Source organism: Schistocerca gregaria, chromosome 8 (genome assembly GCF_023897955.1).
Source record: "Schistocerca gregaria isolate iqSchGreg1 chromosome 8, iqSchGreg1.2, whole genome shotgun sequence".
Classification (NCBI taxonomy): Eukaryota; Metazoa; Arthropoda; class Insecta; order Orthoptera; family Acrididae; genus Schistocerca; species Schistocerca gregaria.
Window position 1 is genome coordinate 272019753 of NC_064927.1, and position 22922 is coordinate 272042674.

General features: G+C 45.0%; 1 protein-coding gene across 1 annotated transcript in view; it reads left to right on the plus strand.

Moving 5' to 3' along the window:
- Positions 1 to 1268: 1268 nt before the first annotated feature.
- Positions 1269 to 22922, plus strand: part of LOC126284852 (phosphatidylserine decarboxylase proenzyme, mitochondrial) — a 119244-nt gene continuing 97590 nt past the window's right edge. Inside the window, exons 1-2 of the mRNA XM_049984084.1 lie at positions 1269 to 1592; positions 15221 to 15333. Coding sequence (XP_049840041.1) covers positions 1552 to 1592; positions 15221 to 15333 — 154 coding nt within the window. The 5' untranslated portion in view covers positions 1269 to 1551. The remainder of the gene's footprint in view (positions 1593 to 15220; positions 15334 to 22922) is intronic.

Sequence of the window (22922 nt, forward strand, 5' to 3'; positions counted from 1 at the left end):
AATTTATGAATTACTTGCTTCAATATTTTGCTGTATTCTTTGTAATGCATTACAATTTTACCATCAAAGGTGTTTCTAGATACTTGATACAATCTCCTTTCTGTCCCACATGATATCTTTATTCCTTGTGTAATCCACGGTTTCTTTTTTTACTTCTCTGTGATTTGAATTACTTTTAGGGGAAAACAATTATCATTGGGGAAGGTAACCTTGTTAATGAATGCTTTGAATTTTCCATTTGAGTCAGAAGTATTGTAAACATCTATCCAGTTCATGCCTTTGAGCAATTTCCTGAATTTCAATTTTTGACTAATTTATTACTCTCCTGTACTCATATTTAACAAAGTTTTTATCCTGTCAAGTTTCAATATTTATCACAAGATGGTGCATGTCATGATCAGATAGCCCATTTACTATTGTTTTTGTGATAGTAATTTTTTCCCTGGATTTGTCTACAAAGATATTATCAATAGCAGTCTCAGAGCATTTACACATCCTAGTTGCAAAGTTCACAGCAGGAACAAAATTGAATGACAGAGCTTTTCAATACATCCACATTAAAATCACCAGCAATCACTATATTCTTATACCATAAGATGCTAGTGTTTCGAAATACAGTCAGTCGACCCGTTCATCAGCCAGTAGACATTATTAACTAATTTAAAAGCTATACACATATTAAGAAGACATATCAACCACGATGTATTTTTTTGTTAATGGGAGAATGTAAGAAATAATGCTGTCTTCGTGCAATAATATAAATGTGGACAGACAGCCCAGTTAAGACAACTTGAAAAACACTAAGCACTTCACAAATTCTGAACCTACCGGAAGAGCTACTGGCAATTATAAACCGAGAGGTGTCCGTCGTACCTAAAACTGGAAAAGGATATTCTCCGGGATGGTAGGTTGTTGATGAAATGAAAGGTGAATATGGGGGGGATAAGGGGGAGTAACGTTTAATTACTTGTGACAATATTGTTCCGACAGAAACACCAGGGAAGTGATGTAGTTCACAGACGTTAGCGCATCTAGTTGAACAATGAGGTCACAAAACCTCCTTGCAGTTGCAGGAATTGTAAATATCATTTTAGAAGATGAAATTTTTGCGGGTGCCAACCCCTACGTTTGTGCCCCCGTCTGATGAAATTTTTGCGGGTGCCAACCCCTACGTTTGTGCCCCCGGCTAAAATGTAGCCGCCAGCCGGAGGTGACTGAATATCGATAACAAGTTCGAAAAGTCGATAAGTGAATGTCGGTATTTCTCAATAATATCGATAGCAAGTCTTCAGGAGTCGATAGTAGTAGACTTTTATGTTATCTTTTAAGTTTGTTTACATAGTTGAGACACACTCGAATTATAGTAATTAGTTAAGTGGAACACTTCGCACCGAGTTCACTATAATTTAAAATCTTATGGAAATTCAAATGACTCTTATTTCTGTGCTGTTACATCACAGAAAAAGAGCGGTTTTATTTGAGTGCGTACGTAACCTTTCATAAGAAGACGAACAACTACATTAGAAATACGTGCAAACTTCTATTACTGGAATGCTGGCGCATACATTGCGGATGATTTTGAAGAAACTAAGGTATTTATCTATTGTGCTACATAAACTTTATGTTTGCTTCCTCTTCCACAAGTATGTGAGGAATAATAGGCAGGAGCGATTTCTTTTAAGAACAAGTAAATTTCATCAAGGTTTGTGGTTAATTTAAGAATACAAAACATTGTGCTGATTGTATTAGTCTAGTTACTTACTCCCCAAGGATCGTTTTACAGCTATGTAGGATTTGTGAGCTTAACACAAAACAAGATGTCATATACACAGACACATAAATATACATAATTGTGGTTAATGAGAACAGCACAGCAGGTCTACCGAGGTGTTATTGAAAGAACTAAATGCCAGGCTATAAATCCCAAGATTCAGGTGTCTGATGCTGTGAATTACTGCCAGACAGTTGATGTGGCATATGTATCTCTGAAGTAAAGGCCCATTTGAACTGTGTCTCTAGTTCCATGGTAAATTTTTGATACTCCTGTAACTTTCTCTGTGACACACTGTACAAGTGGGTGAATTATTATCTAACTGTGTCTGACCAGTGTACTGGCATGCCATGTTGTTGTTTACAGGTACTTTCTTTCCTTTTACCCTCCTCACTCCATCTATTTATTCCATCATGTTGTATTTGCTTATATTTCCAATTTTCATCTTTTATATTATAAACATTTCCTGTTCTTTTGCCCACTACATTGCTACTGTGTATTTTTGTTGTTTCTCTTCTACCCCTTCCAATTTTGTCTACTCTTTATTAGCAGTCTGTCCTTCCTGTATCTCTGACTTTTCAAATTCTCTCTAGGCATTGGGCATTAGGTAATTTTCCCACTCTGTGAGTAGTCTCATTTCCTCCAATCTGTTGATATTATTTTTGTTGGTCGGACCTGATTTTGAAAGCTAATGTGTGAGTAAGTTTATTGTGATCCCTTGTCTGATGTTGCTGTATAAAAACGTAATTGGTTATTTTATACATGTCTTATGGTAGGCCTATAGTGTTTGTAGTTCTAAAGCCTTTGTGACATACAAAATCTTAGACTTACGCTGTCGTGTTTAAATGTACTGATAAATGGTGTTCTCTTATGGAAGCCACCTGTGTTGTCTGTGCATAGATTCTTTATATCAAATTGTCATTGTTGGGCTACAGATTCTGCACAGAAAGAAAGTGCCACTTCGGTGATATCACTGAAAATCAAAGGATCATGGGCATCGCGTTCATAGGCCTCACCTCCATCAGTGATGCATTTCATCTCTCATTCGATGTAAGCATTGTACACATCAGCAAAAGATTACCAGACTTAGTTTTTAGAGATCATTCAAAAACCACTTGATTTTTGTGAAATTTAATGAAAAAAGAAGCAGGTGGTGAGAACAGAAAAATTGTCTAGGTACCTCAAGTCAACATACTGGTCCCAACACTTTCTAATATTTTCACCAATGGCAAACCATTACCGAATGACATCACAAACTTCATTTGCACTGAAAATCATGCTATGGTGATCCAGATCAGTGTATTTGAAGAGGTTGAATCATGGCTCATTAAAACTCTACACCATCTTTAACAATACTGTGCTCAAAATGGTGTTTAGATGCTTCAGGAACTCACTTACGAATCCCTGGTACGAAAGTGACATTCTTTTCAAGGAACTTTGTTGAGAAAATTTAGAGAACTGACCGCAGGAAGGATGTTGATGACGTGATAAAGAGAAATTAGGTATTGTACAGTCATTTTTTTCTTGATCTATTTGTGAGTGGAACAGGAAAGGAAATGACGAGCACTGGTACAAGGTACCCTCCACCACACACCATATGGTGGCTTGTGGAGTATGTAGATGTAAAATAAACACAGCCACATCCTAAAAAAAAACAGTAACTTCTGTCTGTTATCACCACAAGAGGCATATGTCTAGAGTGGTCTGTGTTCCACAGAGTTGAATGCTGTTGGAGCACTGCTCCTATCACGAATAATTGGTTATTACTCTGGACTGGACTGTGACATATAAGCAGCACTGCACCAACACCAAAACGAAAGTCAGTGACAGAAACAATTCCCTCTGCAAAATTGTTGGCTCAAATTGAAGTGCTAAACCACAAGTGGTAAAAATGACATTTGCAGTCTGACACAAAGCTGTCCCTGCTAAGCAAGTGCTTGGTGGACTCAATGAAGCTTGCAAGCTTGTCTTCAACTGTTTGGAACCTACTCCCATGTCTAAAATCTACTGATAATTCAATGGGAGGAAAGAGCCTATAGAGAGAGAAAGAATCCAGGTCAATTGAACCTAATGATACTGGATGCTGGCTTCGTCCTGTAATGAGGCATGTGACAGAAAGCAAACACAATGCAGGGTTCCTCTGTAACTGTACAGCACTCCCTATGCAGCATTCAATCAGCTACATAGAGGCTAAAATCAAGAAACAGTTTTAGAGCAAATGAAGCTTACAAACTTCAAACTCAGCCTAAAGTGTCCCCCCATTCACCTACTACTTTTCCTTCTCTTCCTTTTCATAGTATTGAATTCCAGTCCCTCATGACTATTAAATTTTCGTCTCCCCTCACTATCTGAATGATTTCTTTTGTCTCATCATACATTTCTTCAATCTCTTCATCATCTATGGAGCTAGTTGGGATATAAACTTGTACTACTGTGGTAGACATGGGCTTCGTGTCTATCTTGCTTACAATAATGCATTCACTATGCTATCCGCAATAGCTTAGACATGCTCCTATTTTTTTTTATTCATTATTAAACCTACTCTTGCACCCCCCCGTCCCCCCCCATCCCCTCCCCTGTGGGTCGGGGGGGTAAGAATAGGCCTGAGGTATTCCTGCCTGTTTTAATAGGTGACTAAAAGGAGTTTCACATGTTTTGGTCTTTATGTGATGGTCCCCTGTAGGGTTGGACCTCCATATTTCAAAATATTCCCAAAGAGTGAACCAATTGGGGAAGGGCACCTTATATGGTTCACCTGTCCATCATGTGCGTAGACCTATTGCAGCCTTCATCGACGTGGATCTGCAACCCCCCGTCACCTCTCAGATTGAGATGACTACACCTGCCCCCCTGATGGTGGGGGGGGGGGGGGGGGGGGAATTCCCTCCCTGTTGCTCCTGCATCACCTAGTTCAGGAGCAACACTCCCCTAACCATTGGGAATGTCTGTCCCCACTTCTAAGCTGGAGTAGCATACAACTTCTTCGGCTGCTCTCACTACAAAGGGGTCCCTTGTGTCACTCCCTTCCCATGTTTCTGCTAATGGGAAAGATAACACCCGCAAGTGGCAGAAGAGCCCAAAAGCAGCTGGTCGCAGGGCTTCACACTCATCCTCAGTCCCGGAGACTGAAACATTGAAGTCATCTCAGCCAGGGACACCCGATTAACAGTGAGGGAAATCCAAAAAGAATGTCCCCAAGACCAAGGGAATTGCGGTGGCACCCACACCACCACCACCGCTAACTCTGAGCTCTGCATCTGTGGATGAGGTGGAGATTCTGGTGTCTGCTTTGGACTTAAATCTCACCAGACTCTCAGACAAAATGGATATAGACTGCTCAGGCAGAAAGTCGGTGGCAGCAGGTGACATGAGGTGTAAACTGCCTCATTAAATGTTCCATGCCTTCCCAGTCTCACAATGACCAGTGGAACTGTGGCAGTTTTTTCCACCACTTGCCTGAGCTATGGCAACTGTTAACCTTACACCTGCTTTCTGCATTGCCCTCCAGGAAACTTAGTTCCTGGCAACGCAGACCCCTGTCCTCAGCATCTATAAGGGATACTACAGGAACTGTACCGACTGTAATTGAGTATTAGGTGGAGTTTGCGTTTATGCCCTAAACTCAGCCTGCAGTGAACCTGTGCCCCTTCAAACCCCTCTTGAAGCTGTGGCTGTCAGGATAAGGACGATACAAGAAATAACTGACGGCAATGTATATCTTCCTCCAGATGGTGTAGTATCCCTGAATGTATTAACTTCATTGATTGATCAGCTCCCTAAACCTTTCCTACTTTTGGGAGATTTAAACGCTCATAACTCCTTGTGGGATGGCATTGTGCTTACTGGCTGAGGCAGAGATGTCGAACCTCTGCCCCTTAAATATTGGGGTGCCACACATTTCAGTGTGGCTTGAAGTGATTACTTGGCCATTGATTTATCAGTTTGCAACCCAGGACTTCTCCCATCTATCCACTGGAGAGCACCTGACGACCTGTGTGGTAGTGTATGATGACCTGTGTGGTAGTGTCCACTTCCCCATCTTCCTATCACTGCCCCGACGTCAAGCCCATGAACGACTGCCCAGATCGGCTTTAAACGAGGTGGACTGGGGAACTTTCACCTCTGCTGTCACTGTTGAATCTCCCCCTCACGGGAACATCAATGTGATGGTTGAGCAGGTGACAACAACAATCGTTTCTGTGGCAGAAAACACAATCCCTTGCTCTTTAGGGTGACCACGGCAAAAGACAGTCCCTTGGTGGTCGCTGGAAGTCACTGAATAAATTAAGGAGCGTCAGCGAGCTCTACAGCGTCATAAGCAGCACCCTTCCCTAGGCCCTCAACAGGGCTGACTGGCCGGCTTTTACTTCCGCTGCCACCATTACTTCTCTCCCACAGGGTGACATTGACGAGGTGGTCCGTGTCTTGACCTCGTCAATTATTTCTGCGGCCGAGACTGCCATCCCTCGCTCTTCTGGACTCCCTCGGAGGAAGTCTGTCCCCTGGTGGTCGCCGGAGATTGCTGAGGCTATTCGCGACCGTAGGCGGGCTCTCCAGCGTCATAAGCGGCACCCGTCTCTGGAGACCCTCATCGCCTTTAAGAAGCTCCGTGCCTTGGCCCGTCGTCTTATTGCACGGCGTAAGCAGGAATGCTGGGAGAGGTACATTTCATCCTTGGGCTCCCGTGTCTCCCCGTCGCTCGTGTGGTCCCGCATCCGGCGGATTTATGGATACCAGACCCCTATGGGTGTCCCTGGAATCTCCCTGGACGGCGCTGTCTGCACGGACGCCGCCACCATTGCTGACCACCTTGCCACGCACTTTGCTACGAGCTCTGCGACTGCAACTTACCCTCCTGCCTTTCGCTCTCTAAAGGAGCGCGCCGAGCGGACGCCGTTATCGTTCCACACACGTCGTTCTGAAAAATACAATGCTCCTTTCAGCGAGAGGGAATTCCTCGCTGCCCTCGCCAATTGCCCTGATACAGCGCCAGGACCGGACTGCATCCACGCGCAGATGCTGAAGCATCTCTCCAGGGACTGCCAGAGACACATCCTCACCATCTTTAACCGCATTTGGAGCGAGGGCGTGTTCCCGTCGCAATGGCGAGAGGGTGTTATCGTTCCCATCTTGAAGCCCGGTGCGGACCCTCTGGCGGTGGACGGCTATCGCCCCATTACACTAACCAACGTTTTGTGCAAATTGCTCGAACGTATGGTGGGGCGGCGTTTGTGTTGGGTCCTTGAGTCGCGCGGTCTCCTCGCTCCATCCCAGGGTGGCTTCCGTCAGGGCCGGTCTGCTGCGGACAATTTGGTGCGGCTGGAATCTGCTATCCGTACGGCCTTTTCCCGCCGTCAGCATCTCGTTGCTGTATTTTTTGATCTGCGGAAGGCATATGACACAACATGGAGGCATCACATCCTTGCTACGTTGCGCGAGTGGGGTCTTCGTGGTCAGCTTCCAGCTTTTCTTCAAAACTTTTTATTGCGCCGCTCTTTCCGGGTGCAAGTCGGTGCCGCCTCTAGTTCATCTTATATACAGGAAAATGGGGTCCCGCAGGGCTCGGTATTGAGCGTTTCCTTATTTCTAGTGGCCATTAATGGTCTGGCTGCAGCTGTGGGGTCGTCGGTGTCTCCTTCTTTGTATGCCGACGACTTCTGCATCTCATTTAGCTCAACGACTACGGGAGTCGCCGAACGCAGGCTGCAAGCAGCCGTTCGCAAGGCGGCATCATGGGCTCTGACTCATGGATTTCAGTTCTCTGCGGCCAAGACTCGAGTTATGCACTTCTGCAGGCGTCGGACGGTCCACCCTCATCCGGAACTTTACCTCGACGGTCACCTACTTGAAGTGGTGGACACTAGCCGCTTCTTAGGACTCGTCTTTGATGCCCGGCTCACATGGGTTCCTCATATTACTCAGCTGAAGCAAAAGTGCTGGCAGCACCTCAACGCCCTCCGCTGCCTGAGCCATGCATCTTGGGGTGCAGATCGCAGCACGCTGTTGCGATTGTACAGAGCCCTTGTGCAGTCCAGGCTTGATTATGGGAGCCTGGCCTATGGGTCTGCATCGCCCTCAGTGTTGACGTTGTTGGACCCCATACACCACTGTGGGGTTCGGCTTGCAACTGGTGCTTTCCGTACGAGCCCCGTGGATAGTCTGCTGGTGGAGGCCGGGGTTTCGCCGCTGCGGATTCGCCGCCACCGACTGCTCGCCGACTATGCTGTCCATGTGCATTGCTCACCGGGCCATCCCAATCATCGCCTGCTTTTCCCTGCCAGGGTCCTCCCTCTGCCCGACCGGCGACCTAGGTCTGGGCTTTCCATTGCTGTCCGTGTCCAGTCCCTGCTGTCGGAACTGGGGTCGTTCCCTCTTCTGCCGCCCTTCCGGGCCTGTGCACCCACGCCTCCCTGGTGTATGACCCGTCCGTCCATCCGCCTGGACTTGGCACGGGAACCCAAGGACTCGGTTCCGCATGTGGCCCTCCGTCACCGTTTTCTTGCGCTCGTCGCCTCGTTTTCAGGCTGTGAGCCTGTCTACACTGATGGTTCCCTGGTGGATGGTCGTCCTGCCTACGCTTTTGCCCACGCTGCCCATGTTGAACAGCGCTCCTTGCCGGCTGGCTGCAGTATTTTTACTGCAGAGCTGGTGGCCATATTGCGCGCTCTTGAGCATATGCGTTCCTGCTCAGGTACGTCCATCGTCATCTGCAGTGACTCCCTGAGCAGCCTCCAGGCTATCGACCGCTGCTATACCTCTTGTCCTCTGGTATCCTTTATTCAGGAGTCTGTTTTTGCCATTACCCGCTCTGGTCGTTCGGTGGTCTTTGTTTGGACGCCAGGTCACGTTGGCATCCCGGGGAATGAACGTGTTGACAGGCTGGCCAAAGGGGCGGTCGACGCCCCCACTTTGGCGATCGGCCTCCCGGCTCGTGATTTGCAGCTGGCGTTGCGCCGTAAGGTGCTTCAGATGTGGCGTGACGAGTGGCGTAGCCTGACTTCTCCGAATAAACTGCGGGCTGTCAAGGAGACGACCGATGTGTGGCAGTCCTCCCTGCGGGCTTCTCGCAGGGACTCTGTCATCCTGTGTCGGCTCCGCATCGGCCATACCTACCTGACGCACGGACATCTTTTGCGTCAGGAGGATCCCCCCCTGTGTCAGTGTGGGTTCCGGTTGACGGTCGCCCACATTTTGTTGGAGTGTCCCCACCTGCGCATCCTCCGGCAGACTTTTAATCTCCCGGGCACGTTGCCTTTGGTTTTATGCGACGATGCCTCCATGGCTGACGACGTTTTAAATTTTATCCGTGGTAGTCCTTTTTATGGTTCCATTTAGGGGGGACCTGTCCCTTTCCCTTTCTGTGTATCTTGTCCTCGAGTGTCTCATTGGTTGCAGATTTTAATGTGTGTATTCGGATGGTTGACTCTTTCCCAATTTTTGTACCCATGGTCAGTCAACCAGTCTCCGACCCTCTTATTTTCTTCCGTTTCTTTCTGTCCAGTGTTCGTCTGTACTCTTCTTGTCTCTAGTGTTCGCTGACACATTGTTCTTTCAGTGACTGGGGGGAGGGGCGTCTCCTCCCCCCTTGGGGTTTTACCTGTTCCGTAAATTTTGTTTTGCCGGTTTTTTGGAATGGGGGACTGATGACCTTAGCTGTTTAGTCCCCCTTAAACATCCCAACAACAACAACAACAACCCTTCCCTAGAGCACCTCATAGCCTTTAAACAGCTCCATGCTCGCGTTCGCCAGATTATCAAACGATGGAAGTGGGAGTATTGGGAGAGACATGTCTCGACCATTGGGTGCCATACGTCACCTTCCCTAGTCTGGGCAAAGATCAAATGTGTTTTTGGGTACCAGACCACAACATGTGTTCCCAGTGTTAACATAAATGGTGTGTTATCTACCAACACAAACGCAATTGCCGAGCACTTTGATGAGCAATTTGCTCGAGCCTCTGCACCAGAGAATTAGCCTTTCGCACGCTCAAACGACAGCTAGAAGGGAACGTCCTCTCATTCACTACATGCCACAGTGAATCCTATCCCATTTACAGAGTGGAAGCTCCTCAGAGCCCTTGCACATTGTCCCGACACAGCTCCTGGACCAGATCGGATCCACGGTCAGATGATTAAACATGTCTCATCTGACTACAAGCGACATCTCTTCGTCATCTTCAACTAGATCTGGTGCGATGGCATCTTTCCATCCCAATGGTAGGAGAGCATCATCATACCGGTGCTCAAACCCAGTAAAAACCAACTTTATGTGGATAGCTATCGGGCCATCAGCCTCACCAACATTCTTTGTAAGCTGCTGGAACATACAGTGTGTCGGCAGTTGGGTTGGGTCCTGGAGTCACGTGGCCTGCTGGCTCCATGTCAGGATGGCTTCTAAGAGGGTCACTCTACCACTGATAATCTTGTGTCCCTAGAGTCTGCCATTCAAACAGTCTTTTCTAGATGCCAACACCTGGTTGCCGTCTTTTTTGATTAACGAAAAGCATATGACATGACCTTGCGACATCATATCTTTGCCACATTATATGAGTGGGGTCTCAGAGGCCCACTCTTGATTTTTATCCAAAATTTTCTGTTGCTTCATACTTTCCGTGACCATGTTGGTGCCTCCTGTAGTTCCCCCCCCCCCCCCCCTCTCCCCCCATATCCAGGAGAATGCGGTCCCGCAGGGCTCTGTATTGAGTGTCTCTCTATTTTTAGTAGCCAATAATGGTCTAGCAGCAACTGTAGGGCCGTCCATCTCACTTTCTCTGTATGCAGACAACTTGGCGCAGTCATGGGCTCTACGCCATGGTTTCCAGTTTTCCACTGTAAAGTTGTGTGTTATGCAATTTTCTCGGCATTGTACCATTCATCCAGAACCAGAACTTTACCTTAATGATGATCGACTCACTGTGGTGGAGACATACCGTTTCTTAGGACTGGTTTTCGATGCCCTGTTGACTTGGCTTCCTCACATTCTTCAGCTTAAGCAGAAGTGCTGGCAGCACCTCAATACCCTCCGCTGTCTAAGCAACACCAACTGGGGTGCAGATCACTCAACACTGCTGCAGCTCTACAGAGCCATTGTTCAATCCTGCCTTGACTATGGGAGTCTGGTTTACAGTTCAGCGGCGCCCCCAGCACTGTGTTTACTCGACCCAGTACACTGCTGTGACAGGAGCTTTTAGGACGAGTTCCGTGACCAGTGTCCTTGTGGACACTGGAGTGCCTCCATTGCAGATTAGGCATCCACAACTGCTGGCCAGTTATGTAGCACACATTTGTAGTTCTCCTGCGAATCTGAATCACCGCCTCCTTTTCCCACCCACGGCACTTCATCTCTTGCATTGGCAGCCCATGTCCAGTCCTCTCTTTCTTAACTGGAGTCCTTCCCTTTACCACCTATACTTCAGGTCCATTCACAAACACCTCCATGGTGTACACCTAAGCTGCAGCTTCACCTGGACCTTTCACATGGCCTTAAGGACTCAGTTAACTCCTCGGCTCTCCACTGCCACTACCTTTTGATTCTTGGCAAGTACTGAGGCCGTAAAGTGGTTTATACCGACGATTCTATGGCTGATGCTCACTTTGGCTTCGCATATGTCCATGGAGGACATATTGAACGGCATTCCTTGCCAGATGGGAGCCGTGTATTCATTACAGAGCTGGTGGCCGTATCTTGTGCACTTCAATATACCCGTTCATGCCCTGAGGAATCGTTTCTTCTATGTACTGACTCCTTGAGCAGCCTACAAGCTATTGACTGGTGCTACCCTCGCCATCCTTTGGAGGCGTCCATCCAGGAGTCCATCTATGCCCTGGACCAGTCCTGTCGTTCAGTGGTGTTTGTGTGGACCCCGGGACACGTTGGCATCCCAGGCAGTGAACTTGATGACAGGTTGGCCAAACAGACTACACGGAAACTGCTTCTGGAGATGGGCATCTCTGAACCTGACCTGCGTTCTGACGTATGTCGTAGGGTTTTTCGCCTTTGGAAGACGGTATGGCATAACTGTACATACAACAAACTGTGTGTCATTAAGGAGACTATGAATGTGTGAAAGTCTTCCATGAGGGACTGTCGCAGGGAATCAGTTGTCCTCTGCCGGCTCCACATTGGCCATGCTTGGACGACCCATGGTTACCTCTTGTGCCGTGAAGACCCACCTCAGTGTCGGTAAGGCGCCCCGTTGGCAGGGGCCCATATTCTGGTGCACTGTTCCACTTTGACTGCCGTGTGACAAAATCTTGGGTTACCGGACTTGTTGCCACTCATTTTATCTGACAATGCGTCATCGGCTGATTTAGTTTTACATTTTAATCGTGAGGGGGGGGGGGGGGTTATCTTTTGATCTTAGTTTTAGGCATGTCCTTCGCCCCTCTGTGCTTTTAGGGTGGAGGTTTTAATGTGTTGCCGAGTGGCTGGCTTCTCCTTTTCATTCTCATGGTCTGCCAGCCACTGTAATCTGCTTTCTTGGTTTACTCTCTTCCATTTGTTGCATCTCTCTGTTCTTTTCTTGTCCTCCTTTGTTCCTTTTAGTGTTCATTGCCCATCCTTCGTTCTTGTGGTTTTTCCCTTCTTTCTGTTTTGCGTTATATATCTTGTCTGTTTTATTCTCACAGTTGTGGCATGAGGAACAAGGGACCAATGACCTCGTAGTTTGGTCCCTTCCCCCCCTCTTTTAAACAAACCAACCAACCTACTTCTGCATTACCCCTATTTGATTTTGTATTTATAATTCTGTATTCACCTGACCAAAAGTCTTGTTTCTCCTGCCACCAAAATTCACTAATGCCCACTATATCTAACTTTAACTTATCCATTTCCCTTTTTAAATTTTCTATCCCACCTGCCCGATTAAGAGATCTTATATTCCACACTCCAATCCGTGGAACGCCAGTTTTGTTTCTCCTGATAACATCATCCTGAGTAGTCCCCGCCCGGAGATCCGAATTTGGGACTATTTTACCATCGGAATATTTTATCCAAGAAGACACCATGATCATTTAACCATACAGTATAGCTGCATGCCCTCTGGGAAAAATTACAGTAATGTGGAGGAAGATCACTGAAGAAACCAAGGCTCAACAAGGGCTATAGCACTATCGGAAGAGGAGAAGACTACGTGCATGTGGCAACTTAATGCTCTCTACTTCCTGGCGCACACATCTTGGCAGTGCAAACCATGATACTTTTCTCCACCTTTACCGTGCTCTGGTCGTCTAGACTAGATCATGGTAATCACGTTTATGGCTCACAGCTCCTTCCACTTTGAATATACTTGACCCTGTTCACCATTGTGGGGTGTATGTGGGTATTGATGCCTTATCACACTAGTCCCTTTGACAGTCTCCTCACAGTAGCAGGGATTCCCTCTCTACAATTACGATGGAACAAACTTCTGGTTTCTTACGCAATCACCATTCACTGATTCCCTTACCATCCCATGTACCTTTGCAAACAAAGGATGTCTATCTCCTGATAACAGCCCCCAGTTGGATTGCCGGTTGGAATGTATCTCGCTTTCTGCTGTCAGGATCTCAGTCTCCACACACTGGATTACCCCCCTCCCCCCCCGTGGATGGGGCATAGACCACGGATTAGCACCGACCTATTCCAGAGTCCTAAGGTCCTGTGGCCCTATGGTTTTCCAGCGTCTTGTGCGTCCCATCCTTGGAGAGTTCCAGGGTGCCACCATCTTCTACAGTGATGATTCTAAGATGATAGGTAAGGTGGGATATGCTTTCGCACCTCCTACTGGCTTAGAACACCATATATTGCCGGGATCATGTAATGTGTTCACAGCAGATCTGCTAGCCATCAACAGGACCCTCCAATTTGTTTCTCAAACCTCCCTACATAGTTTTTTAATATGTACCGATTCATTGAGCAGCTTGCAGGCTATCAACCAATGCTACTCTCATCATCCTTTGGTCTCTGCTATCCAGACCTTCTCACTGCCCTTGCCCGTGCCATCTGCTCAGTTGTCTTTCTCTGGATCCCAAGTCATGTGGGCATTCCAGAGAATGAACGGGCTGACCATTTGGCTAGAGAAGCAGATACTACCCCTCATTAAATTTCATGATTCCAGCTGCAGATATGTTGCACTACATCAAATCTCTCTTTGTGCAAAAATGGAATGACGTCTGGTGCCCTACTGCTCTCAGTAATAAACTCCGCATAACCAAGGAGTCTACTGCGGTTTGCCGATTTTTCTTCCACTCATCTCATCTTATGCTGTCTACGCATTGGTCAGACCAGGCTCACTCATTCTTCCCTCTTGCATAACGAACCATCCCACAGTGTACTTGTGGTGCCAGACTGACGGTATCCTGTATATTGTTGGAATGTCCCAATCTTTTGGCCCTTTATACTAAGTATAGTCTTCCAGATCCCTTAAATTTAATATTAGCAGACAATTCATGGGTGGTTGAATTGGTCCTCAGGTTCCTCCATGAAAGCGGTTTTTATTTTCAGATATAAAGGTTTACTTTACTCCAGGAGCAGGGTCAGGGTGGTTGTGGTTGGGACCTCTCTTCACATTTTCTTGGTCTGTGACTTGTGACCTCCCCCTCTTGCAAAGACCTCTCTTTTATCCCTCTGTTTCCCCAGTTTTTAGATTTAGGCTACTCTTTTATACCTTCTACTGTGTGTGTGTTTTAACTTCCTCATTTTATAGTTCCACTCCTCTGACTGGATCCATCCACTTTTAGTGGACCCTCTCTCTTCCATGTGTAACTTTGGAATCACGGGACTGATGATCTCGCTGTTTAGTCCCATTAGCTATCTACTCAATTAATTAGTCAGTCAATCAATCAGCCTCAAATGTAGTTGTTGCCAACTTCAAAAGACTATTACAAGATGTAACTATCAGAAGAACTAACCCCAGGACATTTTGAAAAGTTGGAAGTCTCAAAATTTCGTAACAGACCACGGACAGGAATATCATGATCCAAAGTGATTCTCATAAAATGGGGAATTCTAGTACTGTATAACCTATGCTGTTGTAAGGTCCAGGCAACCTATCACACTGTATTCCTGTCCTTACTGCCATATCAGGCCTCAAGAGCTTCCGTGGTAGCACCTGCTAATGAAATTGATGTTGCTGGCTTCTTGATGTATTAGGCTAACAAATCTTCTCTATCACTTTGCCTTTTATCTGGTGTTCACTGTAAGATCTGTAAGTCAACTTGTCTGTTCTGTGCCCATAACGTGCAGTGATATTTTTTGACACAAAAAATTGAAGCTCTTGGGATAAGGGTTAAAATAATCCTAAAGCAAAGTCTTTAGTATGTTTTGTGTCTGGCATATGTGTGAGTTTATAGTGGCTGACTTTTACTGGTTCAAGTTCATGTCTGGAATTTTTCTAATGCCACCATTGCTTCAGAGCAAAGTCAATGGTTTTGACAAAATGTTTTGACTGTTTCTTTTTTATGTTTCAGTGGAGTTACACAAAACAACATAACTCGATGTTTGCGAACATTCGAGAAGACGGAAAGAAGTAGGACATTATTTTCATATAAATCTGTGAGGAATAAAATGTCAGATTCAGCAGGTGAGATCAAAGTTCTAAAGTAATATGATTACAGTGATATTTTTGAAATTGCCAAAAGGAAATGATATTTTTATTGTATAAAATATTTTATGTGAAACTGTAGTCCATGTTGTAACTGATTTTGAATAAGTTTATATGTCAGTACTTCTGACAGATAATTCTTCAGTTTTTTGAAATGTCATAATTTATTAAAATATGATTTTTTTTTTTTTAAATACAGCTGAGATGGACATATTTATTTGTGTCATTTATATAAGATAGTGTGGAAGAAATGGTTTAATACTACAAATTCAAATGTATAGACAGGAAGTGAAAGTTGAAATGAAGGCTCTGTTTGTCTAGTCTTAAATTAGAGACTGAACTGTGGGATTATTTATCTTACATTGTCGAAGTTTGTATTAGTAATAAAAAAGGAAGAAGCAATTGGTTACAAGTTCTGAAATTGGTTCCAATAATTTTATTCCTAACCAACACATGAAGGCAAAATGACAATATTACAAAAATGATAGACTGGGCTGTATACATTAAGCTTTTGGCCAAAAGGCCTGCTTTTGAAGTAGGAAACACATTTACATTCACATAAGCACAACGTGTCCACATGTGACTACCATCTTGGGCCAGTGTGTCAAGAATGTTACTACAACTGCACCTTATAGGAGAAGCAATCTGTGGGGGGGTGTAAGGAGGAGGTGAGGATGGGTTGGGATATCTTTCTACAGAAACAGATCTCCCATATCTTATCTCTGCAGTCACTTACCACCTCCCATATACTTACCATCATGCCACAAAGGAGCACTGCCCTCCTGATTCAGTACCTGTAGGGACTGCAACAGCTTTTTGACTACATCTTGCCAGGTCCAGAAATAAGTACTATTCAGCCCACTATCTTTCCCACCCATCCCAAAAAGGTGTTCCACAGCCCACCAAATGTACGCAGTATCCTTGTCCATCCCCACTCCACTTTTACTCCCAACCCCTTGCTTTGTGGTCATATCCCTGCAGTAGACCTAGATGCAGAACCTGTCCCAAACATCCTCCCCACTTAATTCAGTCCAGTGACAGGCATCTCCCATCCCATCAAATGTAGGACTATGTGTGAAAGCAGTCATGTGATCTACAAACTAAGCTGCAAACACTGTGCTGCTTTCTACATGGGCATGACAACTAACAAGCTGTTTGTACAATTGGATGCTAGTAATGGCTTTTAACGCAAAAATAGGGAGGAATGAACACCCATATGGAGTTCCTGGGAAATATTCACAAAACAACAAGACGGGAGGCTTACTGTGCCAATTTGCAGCAAGGAATAATGTGATTATTAAAAATACCTGCTTCCCAAACAAAAGGATCCATTTGGGTATTTGAAAGCCTACATTCAATGGAGTAGTCAATCAGATTGACAATATTTTAGTGATTCCACACCACTCCATGTCAGTTATGGATGTAAGGAGTTACAGAGTTGAGAGGGAAACTGCCAACAAATGACAACAGAACAGGGAAAAACATGAAATGAAATGGAATACTGTCAAACTGAAAATCCCTGATTAAGTAAAAAAAAAAAAAAAAAAAAAATTACTGAGTAACACTAAGCAGAAAGTTGAACAATGAAGAGAGTGCAGTAGGAGTAGATGAAATGTGGAGCAGGATTGAAAAAGCCATTTAAGATGCTGCAGAAAAAATAATGGGTATAAGAAGGAGCAGAAGAACCCAAGAATGGTTTGATGAAGATTGCAGATCAGCAACAGAGGAAAAGAGAAGGGCAAGAACAAAAGTACTACAGAGAGAAACCAGAAATAATTGTGAAATAATATAGAGAATCAAGGAGAAGAGCTAACAGACGGTGCAAGAGAAAGAAGAGAGAGGGGAATAAGAAGAAATTTCAAGAACTAGAGGAGTTAAAGCAACAAGTAAATAAGAAAGTAATGTCGTGTTGGAGATTCCAGCCAAAAATAATGGCATGTTCCAGCAAAGATAGGAAAATGATAATGGAGGAAGAACAGATAGTGGGAAGGTAGGCAGAGTATTTCAAAGATACACTAAGCACCAGCCTGTAAGATGAGAAGACAGCTGCACAGGAGGAAAGTGTGGATTTGGAAATAGACAATGATGCCTTTGAGGCAAAAAAAGTAAACACTACAAGAGGTCTCCCAGGCTGTGAACAAGGCAAAAAACAGTGGTGAGGTCGTAATAAAGGAACTGCACACATTAATATCAAATAAATGGAAAACAGAAGCTATGGCAGATAATTGGAAAGTTGGAATAATAATCCCCGTTTATAAGAAAGAGGTCAGAACTGCATGTGAAAGCTATAGAGGTATAAAACTCCTAAGCACAGATCTTAAGATCTTCAAAAGTATATCAAATGAAAGGATACAGAACTGCGGAGAAGACGTACTAGGGGAATATCAGTGCTGCGGCCAGAAAGTTGCTAGACCACCCAGTAGCTGAACATGCTGCCCAACACAACGTGTTTCACTTTAGTGACTGCTTCCTATCAACACCGGCTTTTCTGCATTCAGAAGGTGGGAACACACCCTGCAATGCATCCTACACAGGGTTGCCACAGGTTCTGGAAACCAGGGAATATCAGGGAGCTTTAAACGTATCAGGGAAATATCAGGGAAATTTGGAAAATAAAACTGGAAAAATTTCGTTTTTCTCAGTAGATGAAATGGTTTGTTTACTGAGATATCATGTATCGTCACTGGCTGGACACAGCTTAGTACATGCACTGCTTCCCTACTCCCTCATCTTACTGCTTCTCCCCTTCCTACCATTCCCCTTGGCTTGCAGTCAGTGCTGCCACCACTTCTTGCTGATAGTGCAGCAGCTGCCACTGAGAGGCAGAGGGGCATGAGGAGTGGTTTGTTCTGATTCTCAGAGATTGTTGACGCAGCAGCCGGAGGCGGCGGTCATTTGTACATGAGTTGCGTTTGAGTGATTATGTGAAAGTGTGTGTGCTCTCATTTTGTGACAAAGTGTAATTGTTTTTCCTACATGCCTGTCTGCAGCTCAGCGATCGTCTTCGCAGTGAGTTGTTACCTATCTTCATTAGTATTGGTTCTCAGAGTATTTACGTAAGTTATCTGTTGCACAGATTGATCACTATGGTCTCATTTCATCAACCAGCCGGGAATTGAACCCGGGTCCACTGCATGGCAGGCGAAGATATTACCTGTCAGCTAAGCTAGCAAACAAACAATACTGCTAAAATAATAGACGTAACACAGTGGGTAATAACTGACAATAACAAACATAGCAGAGCCAATGCCTTTACACTTCTTTCAAGAGGCCTGCTTTTTCTGAAATTAGCTCTGAACTCAGTGAAGATATTTTAAATCTGCTTTGTAACTCCAAGGAAATGCGTAATTTTGTAACCAAAAATATTTTGTTTTATTGAAATAAAAACCATTTGGCTTTCTTTCTCTATCTAAAAACAGTTCATAACAAAAGATGTTGATTTTAGTACTTAAGATTTTTGCTCACATGTTTGGAAATAAAGAAGTCCCTTATTTTTTTTATGTATGCCTATACTCACCTTTGAGGTCTCAAAATTTGTTAGGGAAAAATGCTAAAACTTGTCTGTGAATCAGGGAAATATCAGGGAATTTCACTTGGGGAAACTTGCAGCAACCTTGCTAGTACATTCCCATAAACTCCTAGGCGTTGACCTATGCTAGTCCATATCCTTCACCTTCCTACCCTGTTCCCTGCTCCCACTCCAGAACTACACAGTGTTGTAGCCCACCAACACACCAACTAGTCTTTCTCCCCTTTTCTACTTCTCTCTCTCTCTCTCTCTCTCTCTCTCTCTCTCTCTCTCTCTCTCTCTCTCTTCTCACACACACACACACACACGCACACACACACACACACACACACACACACACACACACAACCTCCCACAACCCCCCACAAAATAAAAAAAACCCACACACACTTAAATCTCCCAATCGTAGGTAGCAATCCTACCCTGTTCTGACCATGTCGCTGCATGACGCCCCCATCCTGCTACCCCTCCTCCTCCCCACCACAGTTTCCTCCTTACCGCCACCACATTATTGCTCTCCCATCAGGTGCATTAGCGGTCCGCAGTCTGGCCTCAGTGCCTAGGGACAGTGGTCGTGTGTGTGTGTGTGTGTGTGTGTGTGTGTGTGCGTGCGTGCATGAGTGTGTGTGCACGCGCGTTTTGTACTTCAGGAGGCCTTTTGGCCAAAAACTTTGTTTGAGTGTACTTGTCTGCAACTCAACATATTCTCTATACCATGAGTAGCAATGTATCCTTTTCAAACAATGGGAAATCTGCCATGGAATAGTGAGAATATTAACAAAAAGATAATTGCTGCTCACCATATAAAGGAGATGTTGAGTCACACAGACAGGCACGTCAGAAACTCTGCTATACATTTTAGATTTTTTGCTATAAGGTAAAAAATACACATTTACCCACTCACACTCATATGACCTACATCTCTGGCTGCTAAAGCTAGACTAACTTTTTCATAAAATTGTCATTATTCCATCTTTGACTTGCCATTATTTGATTTGTTTAAAAGCTTTTCTTCCATCCTACAAAACAGTGCTGCTTTCCTTTGTTACTATTCTCTAACACATTACTTAACTCAGTGCCCATTCTTTTCCTTCTCCTCTTTCCTGTGATTTACCTGTTGCCTTCCTATCATCATATGCTCTATCAACAGTCTCGTCTGCTCAGCACATGCTGCCATATGACAGCATGTGTTATCGGTGCAGCCCTTGAAACTGAGTGCACTTCCTCCATCACTTTCGCATGTTTTGGTGTGTTATTTTCTGGATCTTCCTGTGCCAAATGAATTTGTTGAACTTCAAATTTGCTAACTGCCCCTTTCTCTCTTCCATTATTCCAGCATACATATACTGGCCCCAGCTAATTCATTTACATCTGCTGGCTCCTTATCTGCCCACCAATCTGCATCCCACTGCTATCATCTTTTTATTTCTCTCTTTGATCTCTCTGTGTTATCACGTCAGTTCTGAATCATTTTCATCTTTCACTGTTGGCCCAATTCCCTCTGGTTTCACTGTTTCCCCCTACTTCGTCCATTTTCCATCTTTTTTGTATTGTTTTTCCATGCATTTTTATGAGTTTTTATTACATATTTTTTACTTATATTACATGTTACTATGCATTTTTATCCTACATTAATGACCCTTGCTCCTTCCATTTGCACCAATACAGAAAAGTTTCTTTATCCTTAGCCAGAACCATGCCCCACTTAGTGTTCCTGCATTTTTCCCCAGCTTATGGAATCCCCACAAATGGCCTGACCATTGCTGCCACCCCTCCTTACACAGTGACCTTTATCTGGTCAAATTCTGCCAGTGCATAGCCCTCACCAATATAATCGTACAAAACCATGTGAATCAGGTCTACACTTCCTTACAAAACCTCTTCTCCATTTATAAAATTCCCCTGCCGTGCAATCTCAAATTCCTGCATCCCATATCTTACATTGCAACTCTTACCCTCCAGGAACTAGAGCAGTGTGCACAATTCCACCTCAAAAAAACTCTCCAACCTGTTCACCACAGGCCTCCTTCCTTGCACTACCACTATCCAACACCTCTAAGAGTGCCTCCAAACCTCCTCCACATACCCTCATAGCCAACAAACCATGTCTTGTAGGCCTACTACACTTACCACATTCTCAGAAACACTCCCCCACCACTATAAGGAACCCAGACTGAAAACACAGTCATGAACTTTTCATCCAGAAGTCTTAAACAGTGGAAACACTTGTCTGCCACCAACCTTACCAACCGGACTACACCTAAAACTAGTATTGAACCCTGCCTGACTCAGACCACCCCTCCACCCAACTGTTATCCATCCCCACTGCTTCCAAAGCAGTCCCCTTGTTAACACACCACATTTCTTAATCTCAAACCTTTCCTCACCACCATTCCCCAAATCCCTTGACATGGTAACTAACCTTGCATCTGCAGAAGGAACCACAATCATCAACCTAAAAACCGGTCCCAACCTTAGAATCCTACCTGCTAATAAAGGCTCAACCACTGTGGGTTTGAACAGAAGGGATTACCTGGTGGAGACACTCCACCAGCTGTCAGTTTCATCCACTTCCAGAAATCCACCATGATCTCCAGGCCGTTCTCAAATCCTGAAACCCATCCCAGAACCTCTCCCATAAATCTCTCCCCTCACACTTGCCACTTGCCACACTCCTGCCTTCTATGTCCTTCCGAACGTCCATAAACCCAGCCATCCAGGACACCCCATTTTGGCTAATTACTGCTCCCCCTCCCCCGTGAGAGACACACTGGTACTGTGGACCAACATCTTCAGACTATTACTTGTACATACCATCCTGTGTAAAAGACACCAACCATTTCCTCCACGGACTCTCAACAGTTCCTGTTCCTTTACAACACAACGCCCAGCTTGTGACTATTGATTCCATTTCTCTCTACATAACATTACCAGTGTCTATTGCCTTTCTGCTATTGTGCTATTGAACACCACCTTTCCCAATGCCTGAATGACTCCAGACCTACAACTTCTGTACCGGTCACCATGACCAACTACACTCTCACCCAGAAGTACTTCACCTCTACCGAGCGAGGTAGCGCAGTGGTTAGCACACTGGACTCGCATTCGGGAGGACGACGGTTCAATCCCGTCTCCGGCCATCCTGATTTAGGTTTTCCGTGATTTCCCTAAATCGCTTCAGGCAAATGCCGGGATGGTTCCTTTGAAAGGGCATGGACGATTTCCTTCCCAATCCTTCCCTAACCCGAGCTTGCGCCACGTCTCTAATGACCTCGTTGTCGACGGGACGTTAAACCCTAACCACCACCACCACCTACTTCACCTTTGAAGGCACTGCCTACAAAAATTCCACAGTACAGCAATAGGCAGCCACACGGCAACATATTGTGCCATCCAGTTCATATACTATCTAGGGGAATCCTTAACAACCCAGAATCCCAAACACCTTACCTGGTTCGCATTCATTGATGTCATCTTCATGGTCTGGGTCAATGGTGAGCATGCCTTATCCACATTCCTCCAGAACCTCAATACCTTCTCTCCCCATCACTTCACCTCATTCTCAACCCAACATGTTAGCTTCCTCAATCTTGACCTCCAAATCCAGAATGGCCAGATCAGTACCTCCATCCATATTTAACCTACCAACCACTAGCAGTACCTCCACTTTGACAGTTCCTACCAATTCCATACCAAGAATTCCCTAATACAGCGTAACCATCTGGGGTTGCTGCATCTTTAGTAATGAGCAATTCCTCTCCAAATACACCTCAGGTGTCACTGATGCATTGACAATCCAAAGTTACCGTCCCAGCCACATAGAGAAACAGATCTCCCATGCCTTTTCTCTCCAGTCACCTTCCACATACCCACTTTCTGGCCACAAAGGAGCAGTCCTTCATGACTCAGTACCATCCAGTTCTTCACGAGTGTTTCAATTACCTCTGGTCTGAAATGAGAAATATCCAACCCACTGACCTTCATGCCCTTTCCACAGTGGTATTCTGCCACCACTAAACCTACAAAGTATCACTGTCCA